Source organism: Amblyomma mixtum, chromosome 2 (assembly GCF_055824585.1).
Source record: "Amblyomma mixtum isolate Tamu chromosome 2, ASM5582458v1, whole genome shotgun sequence".
In the NCBI taxonomy this organism is placed as follows: domain Eukaryota; kingdom Metazoa; phylum Arthropoda; class Arachnida; order Ixodida; family Ixodidae; genus Amblyomma; species Amblyomma mixtum.
This window is the reverse complement of record NC_143013.1, coordinates 284,299,571-284,326,916: the sequence shown is the minus strand read 5'-3', so window position 1 is coordinate 284,326,916 and position 27,346 is coordinate 284,299,571. Positions and strand designations below refer to the sequence as shown.

The 27,346-nt window shown below is 44.9% G+C and overlaps 2 protein-coding genes across 2 annotated transcripts; one reads left to right on the top strand and one right to left on the bottom strand.

Moving 5' to 3' along the window:
- Positions 1–624: 624 nt before the first annotated feature.
- Positions 625–18,751, top strand: Uba3 (Ubiquitin-like activating enzyme 3). The gene is made up of 15 exons (XM_089574249.1): positions 625–756; positions 1,883–1,973; positions 3,588–3,668; positions 4,593–4,675; positions 4,768–4,848; positions 5,538–5,581; positions 6,565–6,629; positions 7,359–7,493; positions 9,174–9,276; positions 9,851–9,961; positions 10,624–10,714; positions 11,351–11,432; positions 12,075–12,175; positions 17,150–17,268; positions 18,576–18,751. The coding sequence occupies exons 1-15, from the start codon at positions 731–733 to the stop codon at positions 18,674–18,676; spliced, it is 1,314 nt and encodes a 437-aa protein (XP_089430375.1). The 5' UTR covers positions 625–730; the 3' UTR covers positions 18,677–18,751.
- A 1,857-nt stretch (positions 18,752–20,608) lies between these two features.
- LOC149364307 (testis-specific serine/threonine-protein kinase 1-like) lies at positions 20,609–25,104 on the bottom strand. Its single transcript, XM_089570073.1, has 4 exons — positions 24,989–25,104; positions 22,349–22,568; positions 21,442–21,616; positions 20,609–20,964 (listed from the first exon to the last, which is right to left on the bottom strand). The coding sequence occupies exons 1-4, from the start codon at positions 25,102–25,104 to the stop codon at positions 20,609–20,611; spliced, it is 867 nt and encodes a 288-aa protein (XP_089426199.1).
- Positions 25,105–27,346: the final 2,242 nt, after the last annotated feature.

Here is a 27,346-nt window from a genome sequence, read left to right as displayed (position 1 = left end):
CTTATGGCCGCTAGTTCCATTGTTCCCCGTTGCAAGGCACCTCTACGGTCAAAAGCGCTGCAAGTCAACCAATTGTTAGCGGAACACAGCGGTTCTTACCGAACTTGGTGCAACACCTCGCGCAAAGAAAGCACAGCTGGTCGAGGCACAATGCTAAGCATTGCTAAGAGAGATGTGGACTGGTCGAAGGTGTTGCGCGTGGGATCGCTGGAGTTCGACGGTAGTTCACTGCCTTGAAATCGAGTCATTGAGCTGCATTCGAACGATCATGGCATCAACTCGAAACAACTGGTTGTAGTCCTGCTTATAAGACGCGCGTTTAAAATGCCTTGTATGCTTTTACATATCAGTGGTTTTATTCTTTTGAGCATAAATTTTCGCTTATTGTTGCTCAGTCGATTCACATTTGCATAATAGCTGTACAAATATCTCTACTAAGACTGCGCGCAGCTAATGGTGGAGAAATTGTTGTGCTAGACACTTTAAAATCGTCTATTGCAATAAATAAAAGACGGCATAAAATAACGCATTAAGCGCGTAGCACTTCTACGTTTGATAAGGAGGCTGTTCATGAAATCATGAAGCAACGAAAAACTTTTTGCCAGTTTTAGTTTCGGTTCTTGATGCATACTGGCCGGCGTTGACTTCAGTGCAGCTGTTTTATGAGTATCCACACAACAATCCAGTGAATCGAGTGAATCGAAAGAGCCGCCCGACCGCCCGCTCTGAAATGGCTCATGACATGGATGTGGACGGGTATGTTTTTCACCAAATAACCCCTTAATTATTGTTCAGAATGCGTATTATGCTGTGGTTCTGTCCAACAAGGCTAGCTCTGACGTTATGCTGCTATTTGTTGTCCTTGGAGCTTCGGAACTACACAAAAATGATCTTGTTATTTAACAGCACTCGTTACCTTGTCTCGTGTTACAATTGCTAGGAGTGCTGTCATTTTACTGCTTTTTTTTTTGCATTTTCGTGAATTTTTCATGTCGCACGCTGTATGTTTTGCTTCTGTGTTCGTGATCTTTGCCCAAAAGAACAGGCGAACGTGTCGGCGATGTCATTCCTGCTCTAGCTTTGTATAAATGACTAGAGCTGGAAATCCACCGTTTTATGAAGTGTAAGAATGACTACCTTTTGGGTATTACATTTGCCACTCGTGCTAACAGCATTGATTTCGGCTTGAAGGGGCCTGTCCTTCTGGGAAGCTGTTCTATTTGGGAGTTTCAGGACGTAAAAGCAGTATCGATAAAATTGAGTGGTGTCTGCTACTTGGTTTTAGTTTCGTTGCGCTGACATCAGTCAAACGTAAGGCGTCCAACGAAACGAGAAAGAGTTAGAAATAATAGTCTGCGGGGCTAAGCGTCTCTCTAAATACGAAACAACCTGCGAAAGCGGAAGAGTGTTTTGGGTAAGGTGCTGCCAGAATCGATGTTGTGCGATCACTGGCTTCCAACCACCGTAAACTCGTAGTAGGGTTGACATGATGCTGGTATACCTGTTTAAGTGCCGGCATCATGTATTGCAGGCAAAGCCGAGGAATTTTTCCAAGTCCTGTAAAGCTCCTCACCTCCCATCATTGCCACCCCCCCTTCCTCTCAGCCAGAAATTTGTGGTGAAACCATAGAAAATTCAGTTCTTTCGACAAAAAAAGTTGAAGTGCATCACACAATTAAGACCCCACCGACCACCCGCTCTGAGAGTCGCCCCATAAATCTGCCCCGGCCTCCCTCTGTCCAGATCTAACCCAAAAAAAGAAACCACAGTTTGTTTGTGAAAAGGTATTATTTGAAATGTTTACAGTTTGCTTACTTTATTATTCTCTTCGTTGCAACCTCTCTGCTTTATTGCGTTGTCTTTTTACTCTTTCTCACTTAAGTGTGGACTGGCCAAAGCGATGGGCCCATGTTGAAAAAATTCTCAACCGACCCGGACCATTTGTGCACCCAGACTTCGAGCCAGGCCCTGCGGTAAATCAGAAATTGTACACCTTGTTTACGTTGCATGTACACCCTTCCAGTTTTTAGTAATATCACACAAGTGTCGAATATTCGCTTAATCAGTGCCCTGTGATGGAGCAAATCGGCAAACTTGGCGAGAGTTTCTGCATGTTTACGAAGCACAGATCAGGCTGATTGTCATCTAGGCTACCCTGAAAGCATTGTGCTCAATTCTGCGACAGTTATATGTTATTTAGCTCAGCTGCATCATGTAATAGCAATCGGCAGTCCTCAGAGCAATGGTGTCTAAGGGCTTTGGGAATTGAGCTGAACAATTGCCTTTGAAAGGCTGATTCTGGGCATTTTTTCCTTTGTTCGAATCAACATATACTACTTGGAGTAGGAAAAGTTGGCAGCTTATTAATTTTCATCCATGCTTAAATTTTCATGACTGTTGTCCGATGTAAACTTAGTTTAGCGGCCAGTTTTCATTGTACATAATTGAAGAATATTTGGAGTTGTATACATGGGCCAGCACGGATTTGAGTCTGCCAACTCCAATGTCAGCGCGTTGTATCGAGCTAGTTGTTGTTTAACATATATCTTGCTCATTTAGCGCAACAAAAACGAAGGACAGGAATATAAATTTTGCTTCCTGTTTCTGAAATGGCAACTTCAAAACTTTATAACTCTATTTCTATGATAGACAGGATAATTTTACACTTATTGCATTCCTTGATGTCAAGAAAAACTTATGGCATGCATTTTAGCAAGTTTCCTGCAGCAAAATTTCTTGAAAGCTGTCAGCAAAAAGTTACCTAACATATTAAGTAAGTGTACAAGGACTTTTTTTGCATAAAATAAATGACTTATTTGGAATCAGCTAACAAAAACATGTTTCCTGAAGATTTCATAATTGCGACTTTATAAATAAAGAAGTTTTTTAAGGCCCTCCTTACCATTGACCACGATTGTATGAATTCACTAATGTGTTGAGATTTGACCCTGAACTTATTCTTGGTGAAAGATCACCTACTTTGCTCTCAATTTTTATCTTTGAGGAAATGTGCCCATGCTAAGGCAGGGCTGCATACATGGCTTCACTAGAAGTGTTGGTGCATTGTCAGCCATTGTTCTTATTGCTGTTTGAAGTAATGGTTAAAATCCCTCACTCACATAGTTATCTAGTATTTTTATTGGAAATTAAACAATGGCCCATCAATATGATGTAGGGAAACATCAGCACTGTGGAAAGCCATAGGCACTACCGAAGCAAAAACCACGGCATAATTTTGAATATGTTAAAGTGTGTCTCCTAACTCCCTGATATTTCAGTTCAGTTGTATGCATACAACCTTTGTTCGACAAATGCGCCACAATTTCTGCTGAAGAAAAATTTTTGAGAGCGTGTACATAGCTCTGATCTTGTTTCAGTGACTTTGCATATGTGTCATAAAATTATTATTCAGCCACAGTGACATACATGGCAGCATACTTAACATTTTCACTTACTTCACTTCGCATTCACTTTAACTGGGAACTGGGCCTACATTGTGACTGTTTCACCTGAGATTCAGGCGGAGCACAAAAAATGCCGATTATTGTGCATAAAAACTTATTTCACTGTGTATCCTCTGAACCCAGAACCTGGAAATGATTCGTGACAAGTGCAAAATTCTGGTGATAGGGGCTGGTGGCCTAGGCTGTGAGATGCTCAAGGACCTGGTAAGCCAGTTTTGGTTTCTAGTGTTGATAACACACAGGCTCTAGTCTATATGTTTTTTTTTTATTTTGCCTACTTTTGACTGACACTATGTGCAGTAGTATAGCAGATTAGTAGTATTCAGTGAATGCAGCAATATCGTGGCTTCTGCTGTTGCTACAAACTTGTCATTTGTTATCCACTGCATACTTAAACAACAGCGAAATCCTATTTAAATGTACTATTGCATGACTAGCAAGATGCATGAAAAGAGATAAGGCAGTGTCATTAATGAAGGCCATACCTCATGTCTTGACATGATATGCTTCCACTAGCCCTCATGTGATTCTTGCCTCTTAGTTTTCTAAGGTGCTTAATCTGCTTAATTTTAATAGGCAGTGCCGAAGCAAATGCTTGCTCTGCTTGTGTAGTGAAAGTATATGCTCCTGTGCCTTGTCATCAGTGTGCTGTTCTGTCATGACTTACCTGGGCCTTTCTGCACAACTATGTGTGGGACATAAACTGTTTGGTTAGTGCATGTTAAGATCGAATCTAGTATGCTTCTTTTGGCTTTATGAACTTGTATCACAGCTGGGGATCAAAGATCGCAATGGCAGTATACCATATCCTGCCGCATATAAGTCGACCTTTTGTTACAAAAATGACCATTCGACCTTTTGTTACAAAAAGGACCATTCAAAATCTGGGAGTGCTGACCTATATGCGGCGTCTAACATATTCCAACCGAGCCATAGGTAGTATATGTTTAAAGTTTCTAAAGAAGGAGGGATGCCATAAGAATAGGCACCAAAGAGTTTCTTAAGAAACTCTTCATGAGTGCAGTAACTGAAAGGGGCAATATTGATGCTTAATAAAACTCAGGTAAAAGTATTCACAAAGCTAGACGTGGTTTTTTACCTCCTGTCTTGCTGGTGCGCTTTATGCAGGCTTTGATGGGATTTCGGCACATTGACGTCATTGACATGGACACTATCGATTTGTCCAACCTCAACCGGCAATTTCTTTTCAGGTACGTGCTTGCAACTCGGGGTGTCCACATTGCTTATTCTCCATTCATGAGAGTCAGGACATGGACCATTTGTTTCTGTTTTGTGCTTTCAGAAAAAGCGATATAGGAAAATCAAAAGCGGAAGTAGCTGCAGCCTTCATTAATCAACGCGTACCCGGATGTCAAGTCATACCGTATCCTTTTGAGCACAACCCTTATGTCCAGGAAAGGAAAGGGTCAATTGAACTCCCTAACAGATGCATTTTTTTGATAATTGTACCAAAATGTTCATTTACTATCCGTGCTACCATCTGTCGGCAAACAAAAAAAACACTTTGGGCAAGCCCTATTAGCCGCATTCCGGATATAGAGTGTCAGAAAACGCATGATAAGCTGGACTCATCATGTGCCAGAAATGACAGTTGGCTTATGACCAGCCTGACTTGTCCAAGTCCACGAAGGGGTTCAAAATGATGCCAACGACAGCAGTTTAAGGATCAGTGGCAGTTGCAAAGGGTATAAGTAGCGTAGAGTCATGCATTTTTTTTGTAGTTAGTCACTTCGTAACTGACGAGTGCTGCTTAGTGAACAAAGCACTGGTCTTAGTCTCCTCTTAAATGTTTTTGTTATGCCCTGTTTTGAGAGGTGTTTCGAGTCGCAGTCCACTACGCCCTGCTCTAGTTTTTCTGTCTCACCTTGAAACTATGCCAAGGGCTACTCCTTGGATGGCAAACTCTGCACAGAATGTGTGTGGCATTTTCTTTCTTTTTTTTTTTCACATTTTGTTAGCACTCCTTCTCCACTGACCATGAATGCTTGATGACTAAGGTACTGCACTCTATAAATTGCATCCTTGACTCGTACTGTCATAATTGCAATCCAGGCATTTTAAGAAGATTCAGGACTACGATGAAAGTTTCTACCAACGTAAGGGCATTTTATTATTTTTTTGCGTCTGCAGCACTGCCTATTCTGCGTTTGTTCTTTTGGGGGAGAGTGGCACTTGTGTGGGAATTGTTGTTTTGAGTTGAAAAGTCATGATAGTCAGGTTTCAGCCATAACAATCGTCTTTATTCTTGACTTTGGTAGCAAGAGCCTTTGGCATTTACGTAAAATACGTCTCTCTTATGTTAGCTGTTGGTGTTACGCGTTTGGAACTGAAAGCACTAGATTTCTAGATGACGTAAAAATTTTAATTCCTGTTCTTTCTTTTTTTTTTTAATGAACATGCACTAAACATCTGTCATCATAACACCAGCTTCAATTTATTCCACGTTGTTTTTCTTTAGTGTGCATTGTTGCTTTGAAGCTCCCAAACCTTTCTTATGCAAACCTCCAAGGTTTGCATAAGCACTGAACTGCTCTACGGCATCTGATGGGCAGTGGGCAGCAAACATTTGTGCTAAGTTCCCAATAAATTACAACTTCCATTGGAGACTGCTGTTAGCATTATGAAAAACATTTACTTTAGTGCTAATTCTTGCACTGCCTGACGAGAAAGCTCATCTCTCCGTGAAAGCATGTAATTTTGCATTAGGTCATGACTTGTATTTGGACAATTTGAAGTACTGGACTGTTGAATTCATTACTGAATCCTTGGGCACTGAGTTCTGCTACAGCTTTATTCTCTGCACGCTTTGCAGCACTTGTAATTTTTATTACCTTGATATTTTATATATACTTGTGATCACGTAGAGAGCAGTGGTAGTCTTCTAGTGCCCTGAAGATGCATCTGAATTCACGAAAAGAATTCAGACAATCCCCATCTAGGTCTCATACTTAATTGTATAGCACCCATGGCAAGTAGCTACTGTCAGGTTCTGGGGTGTCAGTGCGTGCTAAAAAATTTGGCATGTTTAATGGTACTCCGTTTCCTGTTCGCTTTTCTTTTCTTTGTCTTTTCTTTTTAGAATTCCACATTGTCGTGTGTGGTCTAGACTCCATTGTGGCAAGACGATGGGCCAATGGCATGTTGGTGAGTGTTGTGTAAGCAGCTGTATATGTTAATACAGATGGTATGTTATGGTGTGTCAGGTCTGTTATGGTTACACATGGTTAGGCTGCTCTGGTTGTGTTTCCAAGGGCGCTCACCATTAAAAGCTTTCTCTGAAATTGGATTTCTTTTTTTGGTTTTTGACAAACTTAATGAGCAGGTACTTTTCTTGGGCTCCGTGTTTAGTGCAGTTGTTGTGTAGTTTCAAAATAGTGCAGCTGAAATATTGAAATGGCAAAAAAAATTTTGCATATCAGTTCTATCTGAATGAATGTGTTTGTAGCCCGCCGCGGTGGCTCAGTGGTTATGGTGCTCGGCTGCTGACCCGGAAGACGTGGGTTCGATCCCGGCCGCGGCGGTCGAATTTCTTTGGAGGAGAAATTCTAGAAGCCTATGTACTGTGCGATGTCAGTGCAAGTTTAAAAACCCGAAATTTCCGGAGCCCTTCACTACGGCGTCCCTCATAGCCTGAGTCGCTTTGGGACGTTAAACCCCGTAAACCATAAACTGTGTTGTTCTAATGTATTCTGCAACTTTGCTGCCCGTTTAAGATTCGAGAATTTTTAAGAACTCTTGTGCTCTGCTCAAATTGTGTCCTTTTGGGCGCTTTAGCATGTGTAGCTTCACACATTTTCAGTGTTAATGGCAGTTTCTTTTCCTTAATGACATTACCTGATGCATCCATCCAAATTTTCTGCTTCTTGTATGCAGCTCAGTCTTGCAGATCAGGGCTCTATCGTTCCTATGGTCGATGGTGGAACGGAAGGATTCAAGGGCAATGCCCGAGTCATCCTGCCAAGCATGAATGCCTGCGTCGATTGTAACCTGGAGTTTTATCCTCCGCAGGTGAGCAAACCTTCCTTATGTTGAGGTGTACTTAGCACTGCAGGTAAAAAATATGCAACTTAGCTAGCTGTTGCTGAATGCTGCATCAAATTACCATAGTTACTCTCATAATGAACCCACTTTTTTCCCAGAAAAATTGGACATAATTTTGGGGGAAGGTTGATTACGCGGGGAAAAAATTTCAACACATTTTATTACGAGAGTCTAAATTTCATAAACATCTGCACGTCGGTCGGCTTGTCTGTCCATCGATCCATCATCAACAAAAGCTCACCGTCAAGCATTTAGCATCGTTCGCTTTGAAAGGTATTTGCAGTACCTCAGCATGATCCAAGGTTTTTGTGGTAGTCAATGGTGCAGTCCAATTGGGTGAGATAAAGTGAACTTGCTGAACATTGGACCTGTATGTCAGATGTGCACATTTTACGCAAGGTAAAAAAAAACTCAGAGATGGGGCAGCAGGAGCGACGGGTAGAAGTGGGGGATATAATGCATAGCTCCCGGAGCACTAAACTGTGTCCTGAAGGTGATGCGGATGCTAACAATGGTAGTGCTTTTGTTACCGGAGTCAAGCTATCATAGTGGGTGTCATTGTTTGTCCCCTGTACCCAGTGACAGCGTGTCAGCCTTGTCATGCAAGGGTGAGCCTGTCACTCAGATTATGCCTCGCAAGTGGCTTTAAAAACGAGAGAGGTGGGGCAGATTGTCCTGAAAAGGGGCCCTGCTGTCGCTGCATGGGTAAGCTGTGGCATGGGCACATTATGTGCGATTGCTGTCACACTGGCACTTGAACCCCCTTGAACTGAAGGCATGTGAGGCTTATGAAAGAGTCTCACATGAAAGTAATGGAGCTCCTTATGGCTGCTGTGAGCCTGTCCATAGTGCCTGTTTTACACATAGTTGCTCTGCAGTGGGGCTGAAGTCCCAGGAAAGAGCAGCCGCATGCTAGACTTACAGTCGTTCAGATTTGTGATTCATTCTTGTTTTAATGACAAGTACAGGGTCAATCACACTTAGAGGGAACACGGCTCCGCGTAGCTGCGTACATGCAGAGCACCATTGTGACCAAGCCGGTAGCAAACCCGTGCAAAGGGGCAGATGGCATGAAGCACCACTTCGAGGTCCCTCTTCTCGTGCGCCACTCTGCATTAATTTATTGATTCATGAACGGGTTACATGCAGTGGCACTCCGCAGGCATGTGGCCACGCAGAGCCATGTTCCCTCTAAGTGTGATTGACCCTGTACATCCTGCTGTAGGTCATGCCTGTGCAATTATTTTTCTTGCTGAGTGGAAGTTTGCATGTTTCTTTTTAAGTTGCAATTGATGCAGTGCAGTGGAGCTTATACGAAAAAAAATCCTCACTCTGAACATTTTGATGCGTGTTAAACAACCTCAAGCAGTCTGCATTGATTCAGAGGTCTCGAGTATTGCTTGGACTATATTCAAGATGTAGCATCAGTACACAAAACATGCTTTGAAAGAATGGGGAAACTGAAAGGCATGCAGCACATTTTGTTAACAGTTGCAAATATCTGTTTGCATGCCATGGGAGATTAGCTAGAGTGGCTGGGCTGTATGAGCAACATTCTGCTGCCATCTTCATAGTAGACTCCAAGCACCGCAAACGTTAGGTCTGCATAGTCATAAGTGCAAGGGTGCTGCTGCTTCTGCTTTTCAGATCAACTTCCCACTGTGCACCATCGCCCACACTCCAAGGCTGCCAGAGCACTGTATTGAATATGTGAAAATCCTCCTGTGGCCCAAGGAGAAGCCCTTTGGAGGTGTGTTACAACTTTACTAGGTGGTAACTTTTACGAAGCTACCGCGGTGGCTCAGTGGTTGTGGCGCTTGGCTGCTGACTCGAAAGACGCGGGGTCGACCCCAGCCGCGATGGTCAAATTTCGATGGAGGCAAAATTATAGAGGCCTGTGTACTGTGCAATGTCAATGCACGTTAAAGAACTCCAGATGGTCAAAATTCCCGGAGCCTTTCACTACAGCGCCCTTCATAGCCCGTGTCGCTTTGGGACGTTAAAACCCCTGTTAACCTAAATAAATCTCTCTTCTAATCTCTCTAAACTGTAGCATAGATTTACGATACATTGACTTCTTTTTCTTTTATCAGTTCTGGTGTGACTAGTTTCTTGATGCAATCTGTAATGATGTGGCATGTAAAAGTTGCTGTGAAGCATTGCCAGAGAAGGTTGTCTAATGTTAGGAAAACGGAATTAGTTGCGTTAAAAGTTTTATATTTCTGTGTACAGTTTATATGAAGTAAAAAACTAAAAGGGGTTGAGTAAAATCTCCTGTGTTTGTCCCCTGTTCTCTTCCCCCTTGTTTGCTTTTGTCGCTGAAGATGCACCTATTGATGGCGACAACCCTGAGCACCTTCAGTGGATCCACGAGAAGGCAACAGAGCGTGCCGATGAGTTTCACATCAGCGGAGTCACGTACAGGCTGACACAAGGCAAGTCGCTCTCAATACCTAGTGCGCCAATAAATCGTAGTAGTAGTTTTACATTGCACTGAAATTCATTGCTTTGGAATGTGCTATAGCATGAATCGCAGATAATTTTTATATATGTATTGCATTTGTATTAATAGCGCCCTTATGATGTGAGGTGGTGAGTCTATGACAGTGTTAGTGCCGATTTAAAATGCAGTGAACGCACCGGTATAAGTGGCATTTTCAGGAATTGCTGAGGGATGGGCCTTGGATGCATTGGTCTTTTTGGAGGTGGGCTGGGTGACGTAGTAGTTAGGAGAAAATGGTGATGTTTACATGGACCAACCAGGGTTCAAATATTACTAGCACGCCTTTCAGCTTCCCCACATTTCCTTCTCCTTTCATTGTAGCTATTATGTCAACGGAGCAGTAGTTGACAAACATGAGTCAGAAAGTTTCCGCATTCTTTCAGGCTGGCAGCAAATTCTTCTCTCGGCTATTGTTTATGTGAACATGCCGAAAGTGCAGGAAAGAAAACTAGTCGTTGAGCTACCATGCTAAACATGTCAATATTCTCATTTCAAGTTGGGGAGTGGTTGATTAGACAGATTTGCTGCAAACTAGTTAAGCTTCATTTTTGTTCTGCTGAGGAGAATTTTCTGTACTCTGTTCTTCTATCACAGGTGTAGTAAAGAGGATTATACCAGCCGTGGCTTCAACTAATGCTGCTATAGCTGCAGTTTGTGTGACCGAAGTTTTCAAGATTGCTACCAGGTAGGCCGCTGTGAGTTTACTCTCAGCTAAGCTCATTACATATAAATTTGCAAGCGTGTTCCATTAGTTGGGGAAGTCATTGTAAGTGAAGTTTATTACATGCACAGAGTGTGCGAAATGACAAGGAAATGCATGCATGCATGCAAACAGTTGGAAAAAAAATTATTAGGAAAGCTGTTAGGCAGGAGGTCAAGTGAGCTTTGGATTGTAGAAGTGTGTCATGGTGAGTTCCTTGCAATTAGAAAACCGCCAGGGTGATTCAGGGGTTATAGTACTTAGCTGCTGACTCGAAATGTGCGGGTTCGATCCCTGGCCGTGGTGGTCACATTTTGATGGAGGCGAAATGCCAGAAGTTCGTGTACTGTGCGATGTCAGTGCACGTCTCAGAACCCCATGTGGTCGAAATTATCCGGAGCCCTCCACTACGATGTCCCTCATAGCGTGCGCCACCTTTGGGACGTTGAATCCCATTAACCATAAGCCATGCCTTGTAATTAGAGGAAGTTCTGAAACATGAAACTCTGTGTGTTAATATTAGTGCTGGAGTAATGATGGTGATAGCGGTGCCAATAGCTATAGTTGTCATCCATCCCTGCGTGTTCAACAGAGAGTGATGATGTTTCATTACCTCTGCAGCTGCTGCAACCCATTGAACAACTTTGTGGTTTTCAACGACAGTGATGGCATCTACACATACTGCTTTGAAGCGGAACGAAACGTTGAGTAGACGTTTTACTTCATCTTAAAAGCTGCAGTTTCAAGGCATGAATTTTCTGGCCTGTGGCTCCTCCAGCATTCATCTCATGCCTGGTTAGCCTTTCTGTGCTTGGACTAGTATATGAGTAACATATGTTGTAAATTAGATAATTACACAGAAGCACAGGGAAATTTATGTACCGTTACTAGCTGCAGTTGATGCATATCTCTTCAGCTTTTTTTACCGTGCTATGGCGAGACTTAAAATGCTCCTATCTTAATGCATGGTTCTGCACACATGATGCAGGCGTCAGCCTCTTTGAACTGTTCTGTAATAGTGTTAGAGCATAACACTCATGAGAGTTGGGATGGCTGCTGTTCTAATGCACACAACAACCGTACTAGCAGTTTTATCATACATTTAAATTTCTCTCATCTGTGAAAACGGCGATTTTTCAAGTTTCTCTGTGTAAGACAACGAACTGCTCCAGCTTATATCTTCAGGCCTGCACCTTTGGCCATAAAGTAACTGCACCTATTTTTATTGCATTTTTTTTTATAATGGCGATTGGTATTGTTTTTTTTTTTTTGAGCGTGAATAAGCTCTACGTTTGAAAGTTCACTGGGTTCTACATACTATTGTGACGGTAAATGTTTTGTGCAGGAGAAATGCCTTGCCTGCAGTCAGGTCCCTGTTAAGCTCTACTTCCCTCCGGAGGCAAAACTCCAAGAAGTGTACGACCACCTGGTGAACAGCCAAGAATTGTGAGTCGTATGCTACCAGTACCTGCGCTTTTTAGCTATCCTTTTTGCGCCCAAGAGAGTGTCATACAAGCGGCATTGTGAACCGGCCACTTACGTCAAAATTTTTTATGTTTCGTTTTTCTTTTATACATTTCCACTTTGTAGAAAAGTCGTTGCCACTAGCACTGCAGTGCGTAGCTTTATATGTGGTGCCCTTTATGGGTTGGTGCAGAATTTCTAAGTGTGCTTTGGATTTTTTTCTGCAGTGATAGCTGCGAAGGTGTTTTTCTCTGGTGTTAAAGAGACACTGATTTTGATTATGTGGTCTGTAGAACCGAGACTTCTTAACTGTGCATGAATCACTGGGGTCGCTACCTCTTCATGATAGCGAGCCCTGTGCACCTTACAGGATGTCACTTTCAGCTTTCTTATGGCTGTGTGCCGCTTTTGATTGCGCACTGCACTTCATACTTTCTGAAACCATAACATTTGAGACTTCTGTTATAAGTCAGTTATTGCGTTTTAGTACATTCTGTGTTGATGAATGGTGGAGGATTTCGTATGCAGTATTCAAAATAAGCAAATGCGGTGCTTTTGTTTCATTTTAAAAACTCACTGCTATTGGGTGGCTCTCCAGGTTCAGCATAGCAATTTGTTTGTGATATCCATCTTCAAACTATCAACGTATTGTTGGAAGCAGAAGCTGAACTGTTCCAGTGGAGTGATAAGTAAGTGTTTAAGAAACGTACAAAAATGCAGTGTTTTAACCAGCATCATATGAGCACTTCCTATGTTAGTCTTCAGAGAAACCAGCAGACTGTTGCCAGTGTAGTTGAGCCATTCGTTGTGCCAAAGGGGCAGGGAATTTTGTATTAGCAGCACCTTGGGTCAGCACAGCATCATGGTGCAGTCATTTTGGGCAACATGCAAAGCTCTTCCATAGGTTTACACAGAAGTTTCTTGACCAAGACAAAAGTACCAAAGGACAATGGCAGTACTAAGTGTGAATGCAGTTTGGATGGCATGTATCCAATGTCAAATGCAAGTAATCAGAGACATAATGCTATCAGTTTTATAATGTGTGTAAATTGTTGGATAATTTGATTTTTAGAATGTCTAGTATAATATTTGAATTTAAAAATGCTCTGACCTCTACATTGTTGCCTCACTGGCGCATTGCAGCCATAGAAGCTGCATTGAGGCTGACTGCGCAGTGTTGACCTGTGCACATTTACAGTTCACTTGGTGGCGTTATTTGTTTCCCCTTCCCTTTCCTTTTTTTACTTGCTTTTCACTTGTGAAAATTGGTGTTCACCGTGCCTAAGCATTTTTCTTGAGGAATGCATCTGATAGTCCTGTGGTTACGATGGGAGTCTTTGCATTATTTCAAAGCGCCTGCCTGTTTGAGTCTCTTTACAACCGACCACCAGTACTAGACTTCATTTTTCAATGCTGATTTTGTTTGATTTTCAATGAGATTCTTGGAGTTATACCTTTGTTTTTTTCCCTTCTTGTACAGTTCATGCCTTGCTGGCTAAGGAGTGTGCACGCAAATGCATGCTAGTTCTCATACTTGTCTAAGTCTGATTTTAAGGCGGAAGCCTTTAATGTCTCATCGTTGTAAGCAGCAGTTGTCGACAGAAAATGTCACGCTTTTCAATTGGTGGAAACGGTCGTGACGTCACAGTGCGCGAATTTCAAACGGGGCCAATTGTACTTTGGCTAGTAACCATGCAACCAATTGAAGGGATCGTATAGTGATGCTCCAATTAATTGGGACTGAGCTTAGTTAATTGCTTAATTACCCAATTAGCCTAATTAGCTTTACTAGTCAGGCCATATAAATAAATAAAACCGATTGAGAAATTGGTCGAGCTCAGGAATCGAACCCCGGTCTTCGGCGTGAGAGACGAGTGTGCTATCCACTCCGCCATGCCAGCTCGATGGTTTGGAATGAACAAAGGCGCGTCTAGTGAATATGGTGTCTTCACTCACTCTCATCCTCCTCCATTGCCTTCCCGCGAGGTTTAGGTGTCCACCGACAAATGAGAGACAGATACATTTCCTTTCCTCAAAAACCAATTTACTGACGAGCGAGAGGCGTAGAACCGAATGGGCGATGGCGTTCTATGGACTCCTTGGCAGCGTTGCAAGACGCTATCGCGTTCCACTCTTAGGGGCATCAGTGACCACACTTTAGGTCAAAAAAGTGCCCCCCTGAATTTTGTGAGACAGTCACTGCGTAATTTCCTTTCCTCAAATACAATTTTCATTTTCTTCATTACGGCTTCTCTTTATCTATCTTCTTTCACTCCCACTTCCTCTACGGTGCTGTTCAGGTGTCCACCGAGATGACAGAGAATTACTGCGCCATTTCCTTTCCTCAAAAAGCGTTGCGTTCAAAGGGCAAGGCATCGCGCTGAACGGGTGGTGTTCCGTGGACTCCCTGGCAGCGCTACAACGCGCTGTCGCGTTCCACTCCTAAAGGCGAAGCTTAAGCGTCATTAATTAGCAGTTAATTAGTATTCAGGCATTAATCAGTAATTAACCATTAATTAGTGATTTGTCATCACTTAGTAATTAGTACTCAATTATATGTGACGCCACCGGTGCCACAGAAACAGCGAAGGTGGTGCGGAAAACACTTCCGCCTCTACCCACTTTAGACAGTCAAAGTGCCCCCTGAATTTTTAAGTTGACAATGTTTTGTGGAGAATTAGCCAAAGCTACCTCATATTCCGAGGCTAGAGACCGCTGACTTAGTGAGCTTATTCTCACAATGTAGGCTCTTTATGATGTCTTGTTTGTGAGCATCCACTTTTGCTGTGATTTCTAAGGTAATATTTTGTGATATCTTGCTGCCATGATGTGGTACTGCCCACGAAGCGTATATATATATTTTGCACAGCAGGCAGCATAGCAACATTTAGCACAACAGGATTATGACAGAGCAGATCGTGGCTACTCATTGACAGTTTGTAGTTGCAGTGGTTAACTTGTAGTAAGTTGGAAGATGTGCCTCTATGGATGCTTTACTATGGATTGTGTTGCGAGCCATTTATCATAGTTGCTCGATTCTAACTTGTTTTTTGTTTTTTTCCACATAAATCTAGCTTTGAAACAGCATGCATATTTCAGTCAGTTACGAAAGTGAAACCACACCACAAACAGCTCCTGTGTCATTACCATCACAAGATGGCAGTTAAGGATTTTTACATTAGCAAATGGCATGGTTGATATTTTGGAGTCATTAGGTCCAACAACTTCGCTGTGCTCTTTGATATTTTCCTTTACCATCATTCGTCGCTAACATATTAGATGTCCTTGCTGCTGCTCTAGAGTGGGGACTGTTTCAGGGACTACAGATGCCTTTCGCTATGATGGCAAGCAAGACGACACTCTGTGGTGCACTGGCAGCTAATAGTAACTGTCAAAATAGTGATGAGGACTGACGCGGAGGCATATTTGAACGTCACCTCAAGCTTCGGCACAAATACAGTAACGGCTCGTTAATTCGACCTCTGTTAATTCGAAAATCTGGGTAATTTGAACTGCTGGCTTGGTCTCGGCCAACACCCATTTAAGTTTAAAGCGTCGGACACTCGCTAATTCGGACACTCCAGGTCTTGCACCGGGTTATTCGAACTGGCAAGAGATCATCGACACAACCCTACTGCAAACCTGAATGCCATGCTACCTAGTTGCTAGTGCTCCTCTGACGTGCGTGCAACGGCAGGCGCAATGTCTCATATTTGAGAAAACTCCGATCACTTAGTTTAGGTTTCACTTTTTTGAGCTTCATGCCAGCTCGAAGTGACAGCAGCGGCTCGACCATCCAGCATCAGCCTGCTAATCTAACCCAGCTGAGCACCGTTTTGTAGGCTGATTGGCACATCACTGGTATTTTCTCCTTCCCTTTTTTTCTTGCGGCTGTGGCGCCATTTCGTTTCCTTGGTCCCGCGTAGTTCTGTTCTTCCATCAGTATGCCGAAACTGCATGCTTTTCTTATGCGGTATGCTGTTTCTGCAGTGAAGCCTCCTCACACGCGATAGTGGTGCTTATGATGGCTGTGACGCGATAGCAGTGGAGCTTCACCGTGTCGCACCGTGTAGGATACCGGATGTCCTTACGGTTCTGGAATAGTTCCGGTTTGACACTCCCGACAGTGTGCACATAATAAATTATTGATGGAAACGTGAAAACCTGGCATTGTCTTGCTGTTCTCATCTCAGAATCAGGCTTCCATTGCCTAGTCTTTCACCAAATAAATTTATCGTGACGGGAGAAGTTCTTGACAGCTTTTTTGGGGTCATTTAATAATTTGAACATTTTTCCAGTTCCTTGAAGTTCATGTTAACAAGCTTTTACTGTGGTGTTTTTTTTCATTTGCATGCACATGAGAATCGGGTGTACATAGAAATCAGCGGCACTGCGGCAAAATATCCGCAGTGAGACTTGTTCAGAGGCTGAGCAAGCCAAATACTTCACCCCCTTTTCTTGAGCTTGGTCTCAGATGTCCTTTACACCCTCTTTGATTCCTGCTGAGTAACATTGAATGCATTGTCGAATCTTGCTGGTATACTGCTAGGAAAGTAATGCGGTGGCATTTTGCCACCCAGTGACCCGGACCTGGGACATCGTTATTTTCCATCGCTGTTGGGATTGCAAGCTACCATTTTCTTTTGTTGTCATTACCATTTTTAGGGAAATTTGGACATCCCATCTTTATTGCTTCTATTCAGTGCTGTTCAGTTCAAATTTAATTGAAGTGAGCCTGTTGTGTTCCCATTTGAACATTAGAACTGAAGTTTTGCAAATTGCACATCTGCTGTGAGTAGTGGTGGTCTTGTACTCGTAATATTCTACTTGTAAGCTTTCTCACTCTGAACCTGCCACAGGGAGATGAGGCCATTTGCGTAATGTTTTATGTACTTGTTACATTCACTACGCAGCCGATTTTGTATTTGACTGTGGTGTACCGCTTTAACTCTGCAGCCAGATGAAATCTCCAGGCATGACTACGACTGTGGATGGACGTAGCAAAACATTGTACATGCCTTCTGTTCCGGACATTGAGAAGAGGACAAAGGAAAACCTCAAGAAAACGTTGAAAGGTAAGAGAACTGCAAACAGACATCTTGAGGAACTATAATATGTTTCCATTGCACTAAAACAAGCAGCTTTTCAGTGCATATATCTTCTGACATTTCTTTCGTTATTGTCAGGCTCTAAGAGCGAAAACTTCATTTATGCTGTTTGGTAGTTAGGGCTTCTATTTTACGATCAAGCCTGTAAGGATTTGAACCAGCATTTAGACTGGTGGGTGGCACAGGGATAGGAAATTCCTTATTTTCTTGTTTAGTTCTGCTCACCAGGTTTTTATGCCAAGTAAGAACCTTTGGTACTTTCGACATGCACGCGTTACAGCCGCTCTGTAGTACAGTTGCATTGGTGGAACGCATTAAGGAAATGCCCATGTTAATAACGTGGTTCGCAACCATTCCTGTCCGATGTCTGGCATGAGTTATGCCCCACCACAGCCATGCCTTTTCTTCAGGCATTTCTAGGGAGCATGCTTGACTTAGTAGTCCCTCACCTTTTGTGGTGCTGCTGCGATTTGCCCTGCCGCTAGTACCCCGACCCATTGTGGCGGCTAAGCAGTGGTGGCTTAATTCAGTGCACGTCTCAGGTCGAGAATTGGCAGCGGTTCATGCCTGTGTATACTTGCTGGCTACACACTTCATTTCTTGCAAACAGAATACTGTTGAAGATAGTGAGCCATTGAGCATTGTCATCATCCAGGTTCTGTCTGGTGAGAAGCATAGGCAGTCTTCAGTTAGCCTCATCCTGTAACAGGCGTGGTCACCCTATCCCAGCAGATCCCCTTATCTAAACTTCTTGCCTGTGTGCCACTGCCTTGACTGCGTTTTCATTCCATGGGTTCTTTTTTAACTGGCTGTTAGCTTTTTAATCTATGCTGTTCTTTTTCTGTCCATGGCTTGCTGTTCCCTAACCAAACTTTCCTAACCTAATTTTTTAAACCTAGTTAACTTAATCTATTTTCAGGATTTCTCATGTAATATTGGTGCTATCACAATAAATGAAAAGCAATTCAGCAGTTTTTTCCCCAAAAAATCTCTTTTGTTGTTGCCAAGCTCCTGTAAAGCATGCTTTGCCTTATGCATGAGTGCACAAGGTGTAGCATCTAAACACAGAGCTAGAAAATTAGAAAAAGTGCTGGTTTTTGTGTTCAGTTTGTTAGATATGTAGGATAGATATTAGGCGACTAGCCGCTAAGATTCACATTGTTTCCGTGGTCATCTGCAGTGGTTTGGAAATCGCTAACCGGAGGTTTGAGGCCTGTTGCTGTATTTGAAAGCTAATGATCCTCCTGGATTTTCCTTGTCTAATTCACTTTCAGAACTAGGCTTTGTTGAGGGCCAAGAGCTGGTGGTCGTGGACATCACCAACCCCATGTACATTGCTTTCAAGATGACCTTCACAGAACCGACTGATGCGTGAAGTTTTCTTTTGTCGTTTGTGAATGGATGTTATTGTGAAGTCAGTTATATTAAACATGTGGCCTTTATTTGGAAACTGTCTCTTGTCTCATTTGTGCATGGTGGAAAAAACAGCGCAAACTAAGACAGAAAACACAGAAAACAGGGGAGACACTACAAGCGCTGACTCGCAACTAAGGTTTATTAGAAAGAACAGAACAGAATATATACAATAACCACCCACGACTGCGTACGTCATAACAGATTACGTGCAAGGCGTGTTCTAATAAACCTTAGTTGCGAGTCAGCGCTTGTAGTGTCTCCCCTCTTTTCTGTGTTTTCTGTCTTAGTTTGCGCTGTTTTTTCCACCATGAATTCACACCAACTAGCCCAAATGTCTGCTTTGCTCATTTGTGCGTTTGTTAGTGAACAGTCTCGTTTGCGCATAAAGCAGATGCGGCAGGAATGCTGCTTTAAAAGTTTCAAATTTCCACCACTCCAAAAAAGGAGCAATGGAATGAGGTGGAACATTCACCTAGCAAGGAGTTATTAAAAAAAAGGTCTGTAACTCTCTGGAATAGCATATTCTCTGGACACATCTGCATTACGCACATCTGGGACTGACTGCATAGTCTGCTGTTATTGTGCGCACAAAGCGGTCTATTGCTACACGTAGCTCAGACTGTTTGTGGCTATTGGCACACATGTATGCATGCAAGCATTTAATGTTCAAAAATTTGCCTTTTTTCACAAGCTGATGGCAGCTTCAACAAACTATCCTCTCTGTGTGTCCGGTTGAGTACAGCAAATGCCGCGATGAATGCTGCACTGTTGTGACAGAAGCACAGAAAAAAAAAAACGAAATAAGCATAAAGAAGCGAGAAAAAGCATTTATTTTCAATCATGTAGAGTAACTCATTTCAAAGTTAAAGCCTGCAAGGGAATTCATCAGCGAATGAAATATTGAAAGGTGTCACTGCAGGTTCTGTTGCTTTGCACTGTTCCATAGAGCACCCTGGATCACCATTATGCACTGAAACACTATCATAATCCAGATTAATGCACATCACCTGGGCACATTTTTCCATTTGTGCACTTCAGCAGCACCAATGTAAATCAAAAGTGCAAGCTATGTCAAGCTACCCGCTGAGTACAGTGAAAGCTGCGATCAATGGCACACTGCTGTAGTGTACCCTACCTGACAAATGCTAGCAGTACTAGAGATTTGGGAAGAGCTGTCTGTTCTCCCTTAATAAAATAGCCTAGCACAAGGACATTAAAGAAAGTTAAAAGGAAACTTGCATTAATGGTTAGAGCTAGGAGTGAGCAATTAAGAGCAGGTAGCACCTCTTTCTGTGCACTATGCAGACCTGGCTGTGATGGTGCGTATATGCAATACTGATACTCTGCTTTCACAATGAATCTACGGTGTTCTTGTATAACAAACCGCTCCAGAAGCAGCGGTTAAGACTGCGACATTTCTCTGGTTCAGATTCCCTTTACGGCTGACGGCGGCTGCTATCCACACAGCTCTCAGAGGAGACTCAAGTCTGTTGCCGCTTCCTATTGCGTTTCTGAGACTGCCTGCAAACCGTAGGTGTGCCCGTTTCCAGTGGTCATGTGACCATAAATCCTCACTAGTGAGGACATTGCCAATCTCGTGATCTGTAGTTTTGCGTGACACCGCCTCTTCGGATCCCTTAAAAAGCAAAAAATTGAAAACAAGCAAGAACTGCTTTCATTTTTTTTTTTACGTGTGTGGGCTTTATTTGGTGGTACTTGTCGGCGTCTGCGGTGGCGGGCGGGAATTTAGCGTCGATGCCGGCGCCTCTGCGCCGCCGGCCTTGTGTCCCGATTGTCTCGTGTGACGCGCACTTTTTGAGTTAACTAATTGCCTCTCGAGGAAAAAAAAAAAAAGCGGGCGGGGTGGGTTTGAGGCATTTCTTTAACCCCCTTACGAGCCGACGGCGACGCCCTCCTCGAGCCAGGCGTGGCGCAACACCTGCTTGAGCGTGGCGCGCTTGACGATGTCGGGCTCGAGCATGTGGCGGATGAGGCTCTTGCAGGACGAGCTGATGGAGTAGTTTGGCGGGAAGCGGACGTCGCGGTGCATCTGCAGCCGTATCTGCGTCTTGATGTTGGTGTCGTCGAAGGGCATGGTTCCCGTCACCATGATGAAGAGGATGCAGCCCAGCGACCACACGTCGTACATTTTGGGGTTGTACGGGATGCCCTGCAGCACCTCCGGGGACGCGTACGCCGCGCTGCCGCAGTACGTCGAGCTCAGCACGCGCTTTCCGCTCGGGTCATCTGCGGAGGATGAGCGGCGGAACATTGGACTACGGGTCTGCCTTGTCTGTATACGGGGAGACTGGAGGGACAAGGTTGCGCGGAGCTACAGTGATATGGATGACGTTCTTACGAAAAGCACTCGGTGAAGAGTGTTAGCAGCAATGGGTACGGTTTTCGCTACCTTATGTTTGTCGCCTGTTAGAAGAAGCATATATGCCACCTGGACACACTGTAGATGTTTAGAGGGTAGTAGTCCATATCAGAGCGTAATTAAATCCTCCGAATCCACAGCGTCTATGTATCGATAATTGTCGTACGTTTGAGCTCGCAGGCTTCTACCGCTCGTTGCAGCCAGAGTGCCAGCTGGAGCTCCGATAGAGGTGGATAGCAGCTTTCAGAAAGCGTTATAGACAGCGTTTGTTTGCGACAAGCGGCGAAGCGCGCGCACTCGGGAAGCTGCAAGCAGGTGCCTCTATACCACACGAAGGCACTCACGACAGAAGCGGCTGAAGCCGAAGTCGGTCAGCTTGACCGTGTTCTCGTCCTTGAGGAGCACGTTCTCGCACTTGAGGTCCCGGTGGGCGATGTTCTTGCCGTGCAGGTAGTTGAGCGCGCTGGCCAGCTGGCCGAAGTAGCGCCGAGCCCTGTCCTCGTTGATGCGGCCGTGGTTCTGCGCGTGGCACCCGCGCGTAAGCCTCGTTATACCCCACACCCATGAGGACTGAGTGCGTCAGAAAGTGAAATCGTGGTCTCGTCTAAGGATCTTTCAGCTGTACCATGGGTGCTCGCCTCTTGAAGCAGCCTACTCGAGGTCCTGCCCTGCTTGCGCGAGCAGCAGCGTTGCCGATGCAGAAGCGTACGCGGGAGCATTTTCGCAGCGCACGAGGAAGCAGCGTCACGGTTGATGCTTTCAGTACTGTGACTCCCACCGAACAGTGCCATTAGTGCTGCTACTCTGTCTGCTTGGCGACTGTAATGTGTCGAACCTCGTTATAACGAAATATTGGATATAACGAAGGAATGACGATTTCCCTTGGAAGCTCGGTCAACACGGGCTATATCGCGAAGCTACGGTTATAACGAAGTAATCCCCGGGCCCCTGCAGCTTCGCTATAACGATGTTCAACTGTATTGCTGCAGGACAGCCGCAATGCAAGGAACGGCATGTCGACTCTCTGCGGTCTACACAATCGAGACCACGTAAGCAGCTCATCTCTAGGTCAAATCTACGAGGTCAAATGTACCGTAGACAAAAATTTGTGGGCAGTATCGGCAGAGTCCGGGTGGTCAGTGGTGGCTTGGAGCTGACAGGCAACAAAATACCAGATGCGCAGGCTAGCTGAGCTGAAGCTGTGCTTTTCTCTCCCGATCTATTCAAAAATCCCAGGTGCGCTTTGCTCACCCGGATGTGGTCCAGAAGGTCGCCGTGCTCTGCCAGCTCCATGATGATGAAGACCTTTTCGCGCGCCTGCAGGATGCGGTAGACCTTGACGATGTTCGGGTGCTCGATGCGCGGCAGGATGTCCAGCTCGCGCGGGAGGAACCGGTTCACAAAGTCTGACGACGTCTGGTTCTTGGCGATGATTTTGACCGCGTACCGCTCCTGGCCCTTCGATATCTCTCTGCGTTTGGCAGCGCCGCGCACGTTCGAGTTTAATGTCGAGTCTAAACGAAGGCTGCATTTTCTGGGTGCATTCACAGGGCAAGCATCATCCGCTACACCTCATCTGCTCCTAACCCGACAGACTGAAGCTTGGGCACTTTAGTAGAACACACAGTACAGAGTTCACACATCGAAGAACATACGCGCGCTAAGTGCGTGAACGTAGTTGTCGATATATATGCATGACATCGTTCACGTTAAGTCAGGTATTTCAACATATTGTACGAGGTAACCTTTAGTGCGATTTCTGTGGTGCCTTTATAGTATTTGGCTAATTATGCGTAATTGTTTTGGTTTCTGTATTATCGTACTTTCTTTCATCATACTTATCCTTGCGACATGTACTCGCGATAAGAACATTTTGTTTTAGCTCTGAGGCGTATAGTCACGAATAAATGTTTGCGGGATTCGGGTTCGCCTGAAAAAAAAAAAAATTATTTCCTCTAGGTCATGCAAACAAGTTCACTACGAAAGCCTGGAACCATGATGGGACATACACGTTTCATGTCCTGGAACAAATACCGGCTGACAGTACTAACCAACGCAGCGATTTTTTTTTTCATTCAACTGCATTGCGCAAACTTTTTTCCATGCATGTGTTCACGTGAGGACCGCTCATTCTAGCGTGCACCTTAGATGTGCATTTACACACAGCTTGTTTTCTGTCTGCTGAAGCTGTGCACATATGATAGGGTGCCGTGCTTACGTGCTGAAACGTCAGCGAAACGAGATACTTCCATTCTGCACGGCGAGTCCCCTTAAAAAAGTTTTTAGACAGTCTATAGACTGTCCATGGACATCTGTCTATAAAGTCTATAGACTATCGACAAATTTAAAGAACAGTCTATAGGCAATCGGTAGATTTATGGCCATACACTTTTAGTAGACTTTTGTCTATAGACTATGAATAGACAAAACTATCTATAGGAAGTCAATAGAGTTTGTAAGAAGTCTATAGACTGTATATAGACCATTTTTATAAGAGGCTCTAGCTTCTTTTGAGAACTGCGCGAGGAGCTCTGAGAACGTTGTTGTGTAAGCTGAAGGAAGCCAGCACATATGAATACGAGATAGTCTGGATTGTGCTCGCAGCATCCGAGATAGAGGAGTGAAGTTTGTTCTAAGTGTGACGCGGTTGGTACAAATGCGAGAAATGATGCTGTCTTTTATGCAAGAAAAGCCCCGCCTTGGTTCTAAAAATAAAGAAACTAAAGCACCGCAGGCTTAAAATCTACGTGTTATCTTTTGTTTTTATCTGAGCGTGACACCTCTTTTACCTCGTGAGATTATCATGAATACTACGCTGCCCGCGCACGCATACTCGGGCTGCGAAACTGTTCAAACTGCATACACGAGGATGTAGTGACGTTTGAAGGAAATAGTTGGAAATGGATGGCCTTAAGCCATTTACGGTAAATAGGAGTCCTCCGCGCAGTTCAAGGCAGACGAGGTAGATAATCGCAGGGTTATGCGTTAATTACTCTAAGCAGCAACAAGGTAACGCAATTCTTGCGTGCGCTGTGTGATCCAAAACGGATTCGCAAATCATAGGGAAGCCACACAGGTACATGCCGACGCACAGCGTAGACACTTTGCCTAGACCGCACTCCTTACGAAAAGGCATATGCTACGCAAGGCAGCAGTTTAGGTTACGTTAGGTTTCACAACTACCTAGCGCAACTGCTCATGGTCCGTCACGAACAGTGACGCCGCCAAGGGGGAGGCAAGGGGTGGCGGCCGCCACCACAAATTTTGTCGGGACCCAACGAAAATACCGGGCCACACTAAAGCCACAGAGGCATCATGCCTGCCCAAAATTCTATTCGTCCTCCCTCCCTCTTTTTTTATTCGTGCCGTTCCATGGTTACGAAATGCCAAATGGTGTGGATGCGAGCACCAAGTCGTTAGCACCGCAAAGCCAAACAACCGTAAGGGCTAAGTCCACCCTACGCCTTCTACTCGGAGCCAACAACCGTCAAGGGCAATCACAGCGCGGTACTCCCGGCTCAGAAGTCGAAAATCAGAATTAAATTCGTTGGTGAATCCTAATACCGTTACTGCATAATCATTGCACTAGGCTGCCGACAAGACCGACCGTAACAATGGTATAAAGGAATGCAGTAGCGCTGGGGTACAGGACATCGCGGCCAGAAGCGGTGCATCCTCGGCCCTAACCCTGTATGGCGTAAAGCTCCCCAAAATTCCAGCGAACTCCGAGACACACTGCCGGTTCCGCAAGAAAGACCCAGGGAAATTGCCTCGCACGGTTGCGGAGGGGTGTGGCATCTAAGCACAGCAGCCGGGCAACCGGCCGGTGCCGGCTGACAGGGGGGCCCCGGGTCGGGTGGCCCCCGGCGGGTGCGCGCGCGCGAGGCTTACTTGACCCGGCAGTAGGAGCCCTCGCCGATCGTCCTTCCGACGGTGTAGCCCTCGCGAATGAGGCACTGCGCCGAGGAAACGCTGCGCGCGGGCAGCTCCCTGGCTCCGCTGCTCATGGTTCCTCAGGACTTTTGCTACGGCCGCGGATGAGGGAGACGGCAGGCCACGCAGACACCGACCATCCGAAAGCCCACCACGTTATGTTCGAGAAACCTGGTGGCGGCTGCAGGCGGTCCCATTGTTCAGCCCGAGCCACGGGCTCCATGCGTGCGTGCGCGCCTCTTGCTCGCTTCTTCTTCGTGGGCCTCTTGCTCAAACACCAGCAAAGACTACGGTGCGCCCAGCTGGGCCGGTATATCCCGCGCCCCGCCGTGTTTTCTCGTTTGTGTCTGGGATGGGGCTTCAAGTTCCCCGCCAGCAACTGCTCGAATTCGTTCGGGATCACGCTAAAAGTTTGACAGATAGGTTGGACCACGCGATACTCGTGCAGTATCCACGAGGTCTTGATTCTTCAGCGCTTTCTCACCAGCACCAGCCTCTTTTATCACAGCAGTACAGTTTGCTCTCTCTGTCTCTCAATACCTCGGAACATGCGTCATTTCTAAGTTGTATCCGCCATTGCGTTGTCTAGTTTCCATGTCTTGTAAGCTTTGTTTCTCGTCCGGTGTTCAATGCAGTGAAAAACGAACATTGCTCCAGGAAAGGGATGCTTTGATGGACCTACAAAAATAAAGTATCCGCGAAAGGGGATAATTATTGGAAGCTTCACTCATGTGAACCTGAAGAGGCAGAGGTCGGCGCAGTACTGACTGTGAAGCATCCCGCATCCTAACCAAAACAAGTGATCGCACGTCATGCCATTTTAATGATACAGTCTTGTCTTCGATTTACACATATATGGCAATTCTATTTGTGCATTGCTAGTCGTGAAGCACAGAGAGAGAGAGAGGGGGGGGGGGGGAGAGGGAGACCTTTTAATGAAAAGCAGAGAATTTTTCAAGTCGCTCACTTGCGTCTCTGCGTGGGAAAGGGAATTGGGTAGAGAAAGACGGAAGGAGAGAGGTGCAGATATTGATAAAGGAAAATAAATAAAAAATAATAAAACATGGGCGTTAAATTTGGGCTGAGGTGCTTCAACGACTAATGTTAGAAGTTGTTAAATAGTAGAGTGTCCTACAAAGGGGCTGAGAAAGCTCACTGCGTGAAAAGTGCATAGTGGTGAGATGCAAGGAAGTGTTAGTCGAGTAGACCAACGCCGTCGAAATAGGCAAATAAAACACCGCTGCACCTTTCTGCTGCGTATGCCAGGATAAGGGACCAAATCACAGTATAGTGTAAGAGGCACTTGGGGCAGCGACTTCATGCGATGTTAGAACGCATGCTGGTCGAATCACGCTGCGCATTTAAACAGAATATGCCGCACTGTTTCGATTTAGCCGCGGCTGTCGCAATGTGGGTTGTTCACTTGTCCTAAACGGTACCGTAAGACGTTTATAAACACGGCGTTCACACGAAATCGACGATAAACAGTTTCCAGGTGGCGATAAAGACTGAATGGTAGTCTAGACCTCAAATGTGGTTCTACTGACTGAAGAAATGAGTAATGATGTGATGGAGAGCTCCAGATTCAATTGTTTTCTTCACAGACATATCTTTTAGCCATTTGGTGCGCATCTGATATCTTAAAGAAAATTCTCTTGTGGCTGTCATGCCGAAGACCTTTGCGAGCCGCTTCATCTGCTTTTTCGTTGGCCAGAATTCCACAGCGAACTTGTATCCACTGATATTTTACACAGTAGTCTGCGGCAGTAGTGAGAGAGAGAGAAAAGGATGGAAAGGCAGGGAGGTTAACCAGGCGATGCCCAGTTGGCTACCCTACACTTGGGGAGGGGAACAAAGGGGAAAAAAGGAAAAAGAGCAGCAATGAAATGAGTTTTCTAAGTGTCCAGCGACCACTGTGTCACGGGGACAGAGGGCGCGCACTGAAAACTTAAAGATTATAGACGGGAATACAACCCCGAGTCCCTTAAGAATCTCAGGAGCACTTTCACCGCTTTCCTTTGTGAGGAAGGTTGTGTCCAAGGTCCCAGAACGTTGGACTCTGTTAGAGGACGTGAGTACAAGCGGTAAAACGAGGGCAGTCACAGAGGAGGCGTCCGATCGTTTCATCACAACCGCACTGGTCACACGCTGGAGAGTCTGCCATTGCGATGAGATGGGAATAGGCGTTTGTGAACGCCACTCCCAGCCACAGGCGGCGCAACAGCGTAGTATTACCACGGGGGAGGCCGAATGGTATATGATGTTGAAGCAAGAGGTTGAAGTGTGTAGGGTCTGCTCGCGGGCAAGTCAAATCTC